This window comes from Mus pahari, chromosome X (assembly GCF_900095145.1).
Source record: "Mus pahari chromosome X, PAHARI_EIJ_v1.1, whole genome shotgun sequence".
Classification (NCBI taxonomy): Eukaryota; Metazoa; Chordata; class Mammalia; order Rodentia; family Muridae; genus Mus; species Mus pahari.
In genome coordinates, this window is record NC_034613.1 from 115,687,357 (window position 1) to 115,700,467 (window position 13,111).

Genomic DNA, 13,111 nt, shown 5'->3' on the forward strand with positions numbered 1-13,111 from the left:
GCCTCTGGCTTCTGCTACACAGCCAATGCTGGATCTTCACCAGGATTCCCCTGGGATACCCTGTTGTTACCCTGTGTCATGTAGATCCTGCAGCCTTGGATCTGTAGGACTCAGCCTTTCATGCACTCCAGCAGCTCATAGGTGGGGTAGATGGTGGGGTGGGTCAGCTCAAAGCCCAGGATCTGGGCCTGGGTGGTAGCTGAGTTGGTGAGCCTGCCAGCTCTCCCGAACCCTCCCTAACAGATTCAGCTTTTCTGTGCCCATGCCACTGAGGCCAGCTCTGGGGAATCCACACCACCAGGGCTAGCTCTCCTGAGTTGCCCAGGGGAGTGGCAGCAGGACTGGAGAGATAGCTCAAAACCAAAAAAAAATTTTTTTTAAAACCTTTATAAAGGAGATCTAATAATTTTAGAACTTAGTTTTTAAAATCTGCCGCAAATATTTCTGGACACACAAAAATATTTAACTCTCAGTTTTTTTATAGAAAAATAAAGCCACAGAATTATTACCTGGACTGAAGATTCTAAAATCTATATAGGTCTAAATCTGGCTAAGATGCAGTTATTTGAAATATGAAATGAACTTAAGCAATGCTTTTATTCTTTTGAAATTACATAGATTTGAAATATTATATGTCTGTGGATAGCAATATAAAATTATAATATATCTTGATAGATTTCTATAGCAGAGAGACAATATTTGATATGTTATGAGAAAAAATCAAGAAAGAACATACTACTTTTCCTTAAAAAGAGAAAAAATATTAAATAGAAGTATCAAATCATGGTCAAATAAAAAAACATTAATTGAACAGAGCAATACCCTTTTTGGTATTTGAAAACATTTTTCCTCATACACCATCTAGAAGTTAGGCATTCCGACCATCGTGAATGCATTTTAAAATCTATAGACACTGGTAACTAAGCAATGGTGAATTAAAGTCACAGTCTAAACTACATAACTAACAAGTCACTTATATCTTAACTACTTGTTTAGCCCTGAGTGATTTTTTTCAGAAAACATTTTAGTAATTTTCAAATCATGTAATAAAAAATCTGGTAGCAGTATTTTATTTTGCTGATTTATATTTGAAAGGAAGCAGTTAGCTAATTCACCTACTTTGATACTAGTACATTCTGGATCCTATAATACAAATATATGTATAGAAACTTAAAAGATCATACATTCCCTATAAAGAGAAATCATTATCATTTAGTCTTTATCATTGGTATTCATTTGCAAAACACTTTAACACTGTAAACATCACGTTTTAAGATCAGGTACAGGGAAAAGTTTATATATTACTACATTGAAGCTTGTGTAAGTCTACATAAGGCCTTGTAATGGCAACAATTAATTTGATGTACGAGTATATCAATAAATTGCTTGACATCCATCATTTCTTGCTGACATGAACTGTGTGTCATACCTCCATAGACTTTGAAGATTACATTGGCTGCTTTTACCAGTGATTTTAATTGCAAAACAGTGAGAGAAACAACCCTTAGGAGAAATAAAGTGTCACAATCTCCATGGCACTGGAGAATAAAAGTAGCTCTATTAGGATCACTGATAGGTCCCATGGAAGATCCTCCTAAAATTATTGTTAGAAGAATGCCATTCTTCATCTCTTGATCTATCAGAGCTTTCCCATTTCTGTTGTCTGTTTAATTACAGATTCATCATCTTGAAAATGTGGCTAGAGTCCAATACAATCAAACAAAGAAAGCATAGTCAAATTCTCATTTAATGTAACTGGTCCTGTGGAGAGAACATTAAAAAGAGTTACATCGCACTTTGCAAACTTATTATCACCTATATTTTCATGGGAACAATTTGTTCCTAGAGTTTACCATTAAAACAGGTTTTTCTTTATCTTACCCTTCAACATTCCATGTTTTAACCATGAGTAAATTTTATAACTTTGGAACTTACCTCAGACAATTATATATTCTTATATTATGTATTTTCCCCTCTACCAACTCCTCCCATATCCTCCCCACTTCCCCACCCATCAACCTCCATGCCTCTTTTCTTTTTCCCTTTAGGTAACACACAGGCAAATAAAACAAACAGACCAGATTATTTTAAAAAAGAAAAAAGAAAAAGAAATGCGCACACGCATGCACACACACACACACACACACACATACACACACACACACAGAGAGAGAGAGAGAGAGAGAGAGAGAGAGAGAGAGAGAGAATCATAAAAACACTAAATCAGAAACAACAGTGTACAAACAAAAGACCAGTAATTTTTTTAATACCCAAATACTATGAGGTGAAAATCTTCAAAAAAAAAAAAAAACCATTAAGTTAGTTTTGTGTTGCCCCTCTACTACTGGTCATGGGACCTGTCTTTAAGTGTGGTTTATATACCCAGTGAGACTCCATTGGAGAGAACGAGTTTTTCCTTTATAACTTCTAACTGCAAAATCAGAAAGCATTCGTTCCCACCCTGAGAAGCTACACTTAGAAATAAGAGGATGGGAAACAGACTAGCAGGGGTGAACTCTTGGATGCCTCACACAATAAGACAAATATACTCTTTTTACACAGAGTCAAAATTTTATGCTGAGATTTCTCCTGACTTTATCTTTTTTTTTTTTTTGTACTGTTAGCAGACTTTAAATGAATACTATGTAGCTGGTAATTCTGGATAACAGAATCTGGATTCAAAGAACAAAAAGAGCAGATGTAACAAGGTATTTACCTCTCAGAAAAACAGAAGCTTCCATACTTTTTAAAAGTAATTAAATAATTTAAATGACTTACAAAAGTGTATAGTTTATTTTAAAAGCAGAGGGTGGTTGCATTATATACTAGCAGTGGTCTCCAGTTGACTACAGTTTGAAGGGAATTCCTTTGTGTGCTTTGGTATTAAAAATAAAATCCTGCCTGGCGTGGTGGTGCACGCCTTTAATCCCAGCACTCGGGAGGCTGAAGCAGGTGGATTTCTGAGTTTGAGGCCAGCCTGGTCTACAGAGTGAGTTCCAGGACAGCCAGAGCTACACAGAGAAACCCTGCCTTGAAAAACCAAATAAATAAATAAATAAATAAATAAATAAATAAAATCCTATAAGCTATCTCTAATTGATAACCACCTGTGAAAGATTAGTTTTCTCCAAGGGAATCTCACTGGGGAAACAAAACACTCTTTTCTTTTTTGATATTTTATTTATTTACATTTCAAATGTTATCCTCCTTCACAGTTTCCCTTCCAGAAGGAAGCCCCTTATCCCATCCTCCCTCCCCCTGCTTCTATGAGGGTGCTCCCCCACCTACCCACCCCTTCCCCCTACCCACTCTGGTATTCCCCTACACTAGGGCATTGAGCCTTCCCAGGACCAAGGGCCTCTCCTCCCACTGATGCCCAACAAGGCCATCCTCTGTTACATATGCACCTGGAGCCATGGGACGCTCCATGTGTACTCTTTGGATGGAGGTTTAGTGCCTGGGAGATCTGGGGGGGGGGGTCTGGTTGGTTAATACTGTTGTTCTTCCTATGTGGTTGCAAACCCCTTCAGCTCCTTCAGTCCTTTCTCTAACTCCTCCATTGGAGACCCCATGCTCAGTCCAATGTTGGCTGCAAGCATCCACCTTTGTATGTGTCAGGCTCTGGCTCAGCCTCTCAGGAGACAGCTGTATCAGGCTCCTGTCAGCAAGCACTTCTTGTTGTCCACAACAGTGTCTGGGTTTGGTGACTGTATATGGGATGGATCCCCAGGTGGGGCAGTCTCTGCTCCACACTTTGTCTCCGTATTTCCTTCTGTGAGTATTTGAAACAAAACACTCCTAAAGGTAGATACCGTGCATAGGAGTAGATGGCCAACAGAAATGAACTCAGCAGCAGCTTCAGAGGTTTGTCTCACTTCATAATGTTAAGTCAAGGCATTACTATTACTACTACTACTACTACTACTACTACTACTACTACTACTATTACTGTATATTTTACCTTATCTTGTGTATACATTATGGCTTCTGGTTGTATGTTTTTCTTGGATTCCTGTGTGTGCAGTCCTGTATGTTTCTGTGTGTGTGTGTGTGTGTGTGTGTGTGTGTGTGTGTGTGTATTCTGTGTGTGTGTGCTTTTTCTTTGGCTCTATTTTTTTCAAATTGGTTGTTTGATCCTATTCCAATTTTGTTTGTTTTCATTTTATGTTAGTTTGCTTTATTATTATTCCTTAGAAGCGTGTTTGTTTTCTTAGGGATGCAGAAAGAGTGTGAATCCAGATGTGGGGGTGGGGGTGGGGAGGAACTGGGAGGTGCAAAGGAGGAGAAAACATATTTATAATATATTGTGTGTAAGAAAACTATTTTAAGAAAAGAAAAAATACTACAAACTAGGCATCGACAGATATCTAGTGTCTATAGTAGACCAAATAGAATGAAGAGGATTTTTGCTGCATATTAAGCAGAATATGCTGTATTGTCCAGACAGTTACAAATTCAGGGGGATGTAAAAATCTGTCGTCTCATCAATTACCTAGGTTTATTCAGTTGATCTGTTACATATGCACCTGAAGCCATGGGACCCTCCATGTGTACTCTTTGGATGGTGGTTTAGTGCCTGGGAGCTCTGGGGGGTCTGGTTGGTTGATACTGTAGTTCTTCCTATGTGGTTGCAAACCCCTTCAGCTTCTTCAGTCCTTTCTCTAACTCCTCACCATACCATGTGGATTCCTTCCTGAAGAGGTACACTCAGCAGAAGAAATCAACCCTCCCTAAAAGAGGAAGACTGTTGTTTGGTTAAGACTGCATGAGTACCTGAGTACCCCTGCTAGAACATCAAAACATGCTCACCAACTCAGGAGCCGGTAAGGAGTACCCTTGAACATACATGTGATTTTAGAAATAACTGAAATAATTAATTCAGGGGTAAATTAACTCGTTAAAACTAGGCCTTGAGGCACCATAATTATATACGGATTGCATAAAGTATCACATGAAGAATAGGCCAAATTAATATTGTTACTCAGCCTGAGTCCATTTACTCATGTCTGAAAGGGGACCTGAAGAAACACAGACAAGTTGTTGGGAGAAGAAAAAAAAATATTTATTTGCAATATCAACAAAATGAGAAGAGACTAACACCTTGAGAGGGTGGGGGAGAAACTCAGTCCAGGTTTCATGCTCTTTTTTGTCCTTAGATAAGAAGAAATAAATGTCTGGAGACTGAGGCACACCCTCCCCCCAGTTGTCTAAAATGGGGTATTATGAAACACACACACATAGTCACAGAATTGTGATACTTCTGTGAATATTGAAAATATTTTGGTTGCCTTTACCTTGTTGTCTTCTAGCTAAGAAGGAGGAACCACCAGACTGAAGAAGTTTCCATGCATTTCTTTTTTTTAAAGATTTATTTATTTCATGTATGTGAGTACACTGTCAATGTCTTCAGACACACACCAGAAGAGGTCATTGGATCCCCATTACAGATGGTTGTGAACCACCATGTGGTTGCTGGGAATTGAACTCAGAACCTCTGGAAGAGCAGTCAGTGCTCTTGACTGCTGAGCCATCCTTCCAGCCCCTCAATGCATTTCTCATGCAGCTAATATGATTCTGTGTTGAGTTGAACAGAAATCAAATCCAACAGTTGAGATAGAAAAAGAGACATACAGGATGAACATAGAAGTGACAAGCTTTAAAAACAAAAACCAAACAAACAAACAAACCTTGTTTTAGTCATTATCTGCAGGCTCAGGCGAAGAATCACTTCAAGAATTATTTTCAGTGACAGTGGCCTTCATATCCCTGAAAAGTAACTTGAACAACAGTTATTATCAAAATTCACACGTCAGAGGTGTTATCTACAGCAATAATAGTGGGAGACTCATATCATTCAGCAGTGTGACCTTCAAATGTTGTGACATTTAAAGTCAACCAAAAGCAAGTGAACTTAGAGTGATTGTTTGGGTTTCCTTTGGTTAAAATATTTATTGTAAATCCTTCCCTACCACCACCTCTTCCCGTCCCCGCTTTGGACTGGGTCTCTCTATGCAGATCTGATGACTCAGAACTCTCTATGTGAACCAGGCCTGCCTCAAACTCACAGAGATATGCCTGCCTCTGTGTTTGCTTCTACTGCTGCCTCACAGAGTGCTGGGATTAGAGTTTGCACTGCCATTCCTGGTTAACGATATTTAAAGTAAAAGAAGAATTGGATTATTACTGGTAATATGTCATGTTATTATAATTATCCCTACTATATTAGAGTTAATAACTTACAGAACATGTTCTATATGCTAAGCACTATGTCAAGTGCTATACATATCCTGACTCATTGATTCCTTTACTCCTCTTACCAATCCAACAGAGTAGATATCATTATTGTATCTACTTTTGTCGATAAAGAACTCAAGCCATAGGAAGAAAGTCTACTAAAGATCGCTCACTGTATCTCACAGGTGGAAAAGGAAAATAATCAAATATAAATTCTATCAGTTTCCGCAGTATCAAGGGCACCTTCCAAGGCTAAAGGTTATTTTTGCTATTTTATGCATTTTTGTAACATTATGGAGAAGAGATATGTAAACATAGTCACAGAATTGTGATGCTTCTGTGAATATTGAAAATATTTTGGTTGCCTTTACCTTGTTGTCTTCTAGCTAAGAAGGAGGAACCACCAGACTGAAGAAGTTTCCATGTATTTCTTTTTTAAAAAAAGATTTATTTATTTCATGTATGTGAGTACACTGTCGATGTCTGCAGACACACCAGAAGAGGTCATTGGATCCCCATTACAGATGGTTGTGAACCACCATGTGGTTGCTGGGATTTGAACTCAGAACCTCTGGAAGAGCAGTCAGTAATGCATGTAAACAACTGGGAGTCAGATTCCAACTGAAAGTAAGTGAAAATAATCAGTAATGTATGAACATTGAATGTCAAAAATTCAGTGCAATGTCTTATAAGCTGTACAGTGTTTGTCACAGAATGTAAGGAGAATAACAACAGGAATAAATAAACTAATGAAACAGACTTCTCTTTAAAAAAAAAAGAAACCACACAAATGAAAAACAAACACTTCATGAAAGATAAAAGAAAGCACGGGTAAACCTGGTTTTAAAGACACATGTAAACTAACTTCTACTTTGGTACAAACTAAATCAGATGCTGAGGAAAGCGACAAAACTCTCATAAAACTGGATATTTCACATGTGGATTTCTGTCCAAAAACTTTCAAAATCCTTGCAGATCTTATATTTCAAATATGAGTTTGTATTCAGAAACATCACAAAATGGCTCAGGTTTAGAGCAAAAGTAGATTTCAGAACCCTCATAAATCTGATGGCCACTTACCCTGGAAGGACAAAACTGAAAAAAAGCATTCCCTCTCTAGAAGACAAATCTGTATGAGAAATTAACATTTATGTTTTCTAGATAAATGAGAAGTAGGCTAAAGATTAAAGATAATAAAAAAGGTACATCCCCAAACAGGTACCATTTATAAAGACAACACATGATGCGTACATGATTTGAATCCTGCTACTAAGTATGTAGTCAGCAGAATTATTACATAGTTTAGTATGCAATGTCCTGTCTGCTGCATCTATCTTTTGAGGTTCAGATATCTCAAGAATCAACTATTTGTTGGTTTGACAAATTAATTTAGGTCTTTTCAACCACAAAACCAAGAGCTGGCTACTAAGAATTTGGGTTTTCTATGAAATCTATTTCTTCTCCTATGAATAGCAACTATTGAGTGATAATGATATAGAGAAGAAAGTAATACCACATTGCACAGCAAGTGCTCTACTGTACAAATACAAGAGTTCTCTTGACAATTTTGTTTGTAGATGGACACGAGTATTTTAAGTTAGGACAAAGTACTGAATCATCATATTTACATACTTTACAGACTATAATCTTTATAGAGGTTAGAGCCGGATGAGCACTCATTCATTCCAGAGTTTCTATTTATGATATAGTGGAGGGGCTCAAAAATAAATAAAAAGAAAAATGGATTGACAAGAAAAACTGAAAGTAACTGCCAAGGAAATGACAGATTAAAACGTGATGGGAACACGAATTAAGCACAAATGTTAGTACTTGAGGTTTCCTTTTTAAGAGTTTTTTATTTTATCTTACATGTTTTTTATTGTCTGTGTGTCTGTGTGCCATGTGCTCCCTGTGAAGGTGGAATCCCCCGAAACCAAACTATAGATGATTGTGAGCTACCATGTGAGTGCTGGGAATCTCACTGACATCCTCTGCAGAAAGCAGGTGCTCCTGCTTGGCCATCTCTCCATAGTCCTTGAAAAAGTTCATTTTATTGATGGAATATTGCCATGTAGTTCTGACTGGCCTGGAACTAGCTATGGAGAACAGGCTGCTTTACAACTTGAGGCAATCCTAAACTTCTTTATACACCCCCACTCCCCCCAACCTCCTCACACACACCCCACTCCCCCCACTCCCAGTGCTGGGATTACACGCATCTGTCACATTGTCTGACCTCACCATGCTGCATTGTGAAACGGAGGTGAAACAGTGAAGTTTCAGGGCAGAGTCTCAAAAAACGGGAGTGGGAGTTGAGGTGGGGGCTTGTAGCCTCAGTAGCTGAGGGAGAGTGGAAAGTGAGTAGGAGGGAAGAGGGAATAATCCTGGGGAACAAGGGAGCCAGGAAGAGGTAAGAATCCTGGGGAACCAGATGCTCCTCTCTAGTAATCAACAACAACAACAAAGCAAATAGAAACAGAGAGGTGAGTGAAAATTCCTGCTGTGTCTGAGGTAAGGAGATTCTGGCAAGTGCTGGCAAATGGACGCCAAAGTGGTTACTAGGGATCTGAGCCCAGCTGTGACGCGCTCCCCTCACGTGACCAGGAGCCTGTGTCTGCCTAAGTCCCTCTCTCATCCTGGTCCTTTTTGCCTGTCCAGACCCCGTCTTTCTATTACCCCTTGGTCGAGAAGGAAAGCAGAAGTAAGTAAGTTCCCTGAATCCTCTAGATTTGGTGATTGTCCGAGGTGCCTTTTAACCGGTGGGATCGGACCAGCAAGACAGAATCCTGATCTTCCACTATGCTCGAGCCCCGCCCCCCGCCCACGGTTTTGGTAGAGAAAATGGTGGTCGTGGGAGTGGGGTGGGGTACAAAGGACGATGCTCCACGTGAGGTCTGAGGAAGGTGAACCACAAGGGAGCTGTCTTTGGGGCGGTTAGCTGATGCCCACATAAAGGGGTGTGCGTCATTGCTTCGGTTTCTCTTCCCCATCCCCGCCCCCTACCCTGTTTGGCGGCTAACAGTAGATTTGCAGGTCTCACCTAGGAGCCTCAAAGGGTACAAAGTACAGAGGGAGGGACAGGATGATCAGTGGGACAGGATCAGGGTCTGAGAATGAACACAGAAGGTAACAGTCTGCGGACTTCACTGCTCCGCCCCTGTCACTGCAGGAGAGGCCTGTGGCAAGGCCTGCTGGGAAAAATGGTGGTCTTTAGGGAAGGAGGGGGGCTTACTGCGCAGCAGACGGCGGGAGAGCCCAGGAGCTTCTGAGTAAGCTAAGATTTAAAGACACCCGTCCCAAACAGGGAAAGGTCGGGATTGAAACGCGTAGCTGGGGTGTTGATCCAGCCCGCCAAGTATTGTGACTCCATTCTGTTTTTCTTGTCTCAAGAATAACTGCTTGAAGAAACTTCTCAACATGGAAAACGCGCGCAGTGAAAATGAAGATCAACCAGAGAGCACTCTGAAGATCGATGAAGAGCAGCCTGCAGTGGAGCAGTCACCTGAAAATCAGTGCTCCGAGGAGGATCAATCCTCGGAGGATCTGTCCTCCGAGGAGCAGTCCTCCGAGGAGGAGTTCTTTCCTGAAGAGCTCCTACCTGAGCTGCTCCCAGAGATGCTGCTGTCTGAAGATCGTCCTCCGCAGGAGTGCCTCTCACAGAAGAACCTGTTCGAAGACCGTATTCCCATGGAGCAACCTCCCTGTGGGGTGGGCAAACACAAGCTAGAGGAGGGAAGTTTCAAAGAAAGACTGGCCCGTGTCCGCCCTCAATTCAGAGGAGACATTCATGGCAGAAATTTAAGTAATGAAGAAATGATACAGGCAGCGGATGAGTTGGAAGAGATGAAGAGAGTACGAAACAAACTGATGATAATGCATTGGAAGGCAAAACGGAGCCGCCCTTACCCCATTTAATGTGCTCCACTTTTCATTGTTTTGCTTGATAATAGCATTTGCTACCTGGCCCTTGTGTTTGCATCTTCTTATATGCCCTTTCCCATCTTAGTTGTAACAGTTTCATTCAGGTTGTGCAGTTTTATTTCAGGTGTTTGACTTGTAACTGGCACGGGTTTTTGGTTTTGTTTTGTTTTGTTTTTTGTTTTTTGTTTTTAGACATTCTAAAATCTGAGTGTGATCCATTTGCATGGAAAGATGTACATTATATATGTGAGGTGATAAAAGCAAAAGGTATATGCATAGCATCCCATTTTTTGTAAAAGGAAAACACATTTATATATTAATATGCAAAGAAAAGCTAAAAACTATATACTTAAAAGCTAACTAGCATTGGTTATCTGTGTGGTAAAGATAATAGGTGATTTTTATATTTTTTTTTAATTTTGCTTTATCTAAAGTTTCATTTTTCATGATGAATACATTTTATTTATGTTGCACAACAAACAATATAATGAAAAATGTGAAGCAAGCCTAAAATCAAAACCTGTTAATAAGCTTATCAAGAAAATGTGCTCCTTAATAAATATTTATCAGAATTTAAAAGTTAATCCAATGTTTCTTCTGAATCTCTTTTCTAAGATTTATCTTTTTTTTTTGTATGAGTCTTTTGCCTATACCAGGTGTGTGAATAGTGCCTGCGGAGGTCAGACAAGGTATTGGATGCTCTGGAACTGCAGTTACAGATGGTGCTGAGCTACCACATGGATTCCGAGATTTGAACCTAAGTCCTCTGGAGGAGCAACAAGTGCTCGGAACCACTGAGCCATCGCTCCAGTCCCTCTTCTGAATCTCTTAAGGAGAAATAGAAGTGGGAAGTAGGAATAACATTTTCCAAGTTAAATAGGAGTAAGACATACATACCTTACAGTGTTGCTGTGAAAGTAAATGAGAAAAGGATGCTTTGAGCTCTATTTCTTTTGTGGTAGGCCCTCCCCCAACCTCTATAGACTTGGCTGAAGCACGGAAAATTAATAGCTAGTGTCTCACTTGTGCTCACCAACAATTCCTATGAGAGTCCACATGGGTACCACATGCTGCTTCTGTTCTGCTGTACTCTGCCCTACCTGCCAGGTACAGCTGCCCCTTCTCCTAGGTCCTGCTGTTTCCGATGTCCCCTAGCAAGGTTTAATGCTCTTTGCAATCTTTAAGGAGCCACAGCTGTAGTGCTAGACATACGGAGAAGGGGATTCTTCCAGCTTTACTGTTAAACATACTCAAGTATGTATAGTCACAATGCTGTTAGGACTTTGATATAGTAAAAGAGTGCTCAAAATTATTTTTAAAATGCTAACCAAAATGGTCTTTTCTGTGATTTTTATCTGAAAGCCCCTCTTTTTTTTTTTTTTTTTTTTTTAATTCTTCTTGAATTCAAACATGAGGTCACTGAGACCTGGGATAGGAAGCCAAATTCGTAAGATGGTATTCTAATTATGGAATTGATGTCTGTCTTACAAATTGTGTAATTAGAGTGAAAACTCCCTTTCCATGTATGAAGAGGCTTCTCACAGAATTGTCTTATCTATTCAGTTAACTAGTACAAAATAAAGAGGAAGATAAAAGTTAAATGTCCATGTGGTAGTAAATGAAGCCTGCAATCCCAACTCTTGGGAAGTTAAGGCAGGAGGGTTACCATAAGATGGAGGCCAGACTGGTTCTGGGCCAACCAGAGCTATATAGTGAGACCCTGTCTCAAAATTGTGAATTACAAGCAATATTAAATGATACACAAAAACCTGCGATAACATTGGAAACATGTGTTACATATTTACAAATATATATTTAAAACTAACACCTTAGCTTAACCACTGGAAAACAGTCAATTAAGTTAATCCACATAAGAAGAAATACAAATTTTATAGACAAATATGCACATGTACATGCACACGTATATATTTGCCATATACAAAACATACTCATGGGTAGTATTCTGTATATATAACATACATACAACATATAAATATACATTTAAATGATATTGTATAAAAGATGCCACATCCTATATTTCTTTTTTTTTTAATTTTATTATCATTTAGCAATGGGAAAATGCAATTTATTTACACCAGCAGCCATATGGGCAGGGGGAACACAAGAGTTAATTAGCTATTTGTATAGGACGGATTATTTATTAAAAAATAAGAATCTCCAAAACAAAGGACAGTGGTGAATTTCACACTACCCTCCCCCAATGATCCCAGCATGCAATAATGCCAGGTAGTGGCCCCTGGGCATGCGATGGTGGGAACTAATTTATGGAAGAAAAAAACCACAAACCACAGAAAATTTAAAGAACCCCTATATTTCATACATTGAAATATTTCTAACTCATACCATGTCCTGAAAATACACACATTATCTGCAAACCTAGTTTAAAGGCAAATAATGCTCATGCTAGCATACTCTGAACATTTGCAGTTTTTTCCTTAATAATAAAGATTTAGGTAGTTTCTGGTATTTTACTATAACAAATATGGCACAATAGCCATTCGTTTTTAAATTTTTTAAAAATTTTTATTGGTTATTTTATTTATTTACATTTAAAATATTATCCTTCTTCCTGGTTTCCCCTCCACAAACCTCCTCCCCCTCCCCCTGCTTCTATGAGGGTGCTCCCCCACCCACCCACCCACTCACCCACTCCCACCTCATCACCCTGGCATTCCCCTACACTGGGCCATCAAGCCTTCACAGAACCAAGGGCCTCGCCTTCTGTTGATGTCAAATAGGGCCATCCTCTGCTACATGTACAGCTGGATGGTCCCTCCATGTGTACTCTTTGGTTGGTGGTTTAATACCTGGGAGCTCTGGGACGGGGAGAGGTCTGGTTGGTTGATATTGTTGTTCTTCCTATGGGGCTGCAAACCCCTTCTGCTCCTTGGGTCCTTTCTCTAGCTCCTCCATTGGGGACCCTATGCTCACTCCA

At 39.6% G+C, this 13,111-nt stretch overlaps 1 protein-coding gene and 1 pseudogene across 3 annotated transcripts; one reads left to right on the plus strand and one right to left on the minus strand.

Moving 5' to 3' along the window:
- Window positions 1-1,304: 1,304 nt before the first annotated feature.
- On the minus strand, window positions 1,305-8,256 carry LOC110314494 (annotated as a pseudogene).
- A 373-nt stretch (window positions 8,257-8,629) lies between these two features.
- Tceal1 (transcription elongation factor A like 1) lies at window positions 8,630-10,739 on the plus strand. Of its 3 annotated transcripts, none has more exons than XM_029534319.1 (2): window positions 8,630-8,717; window positions 9,625-10,715. In XM_029534319.1, the coding sequence occupies exon 2, from the start codon at window positions 9,652-9,654 to the stop codon at window positions 10,147-10,149; it is 498 nt and encodes a 165-aa protein (XP_029390179.1). In that variant the 5' UTR covers window positions 8,630-8,717; window positions 9,625-9,651; the 3' UTR covers window positions 10,150-10,715. The 3 variants fall into 3 exon arrangements, with proteins under 3 accessions (XP_029390179.1, XP_029390178.1, XP_021044091.1); XM_029534318.1 differs by lacking the exon at window positions 8,630-8,717 and adding an exon at window positions 8,829-8,939 and having other exon boundaries at window positions 9,625-10,739; XM_021188432.2 differs by lacking the exon at window positions 8,630-8,717 and adding an exon at window positions 8,835-8,935 and having other exon boundaries at window positions 9,625-10,739.
- Window positions 10,740-13,111: the final 2,372 nt, after the last annotated feature.

Coding starts and splice junctions, on each gene's coding strand:
- Tceal1 (XM_029534319.1), top strand. CDS start 9,652: ATGGAAAACGCGCGCAGTGAAAATGAAGATCAACCAGAGAGCACTCTG.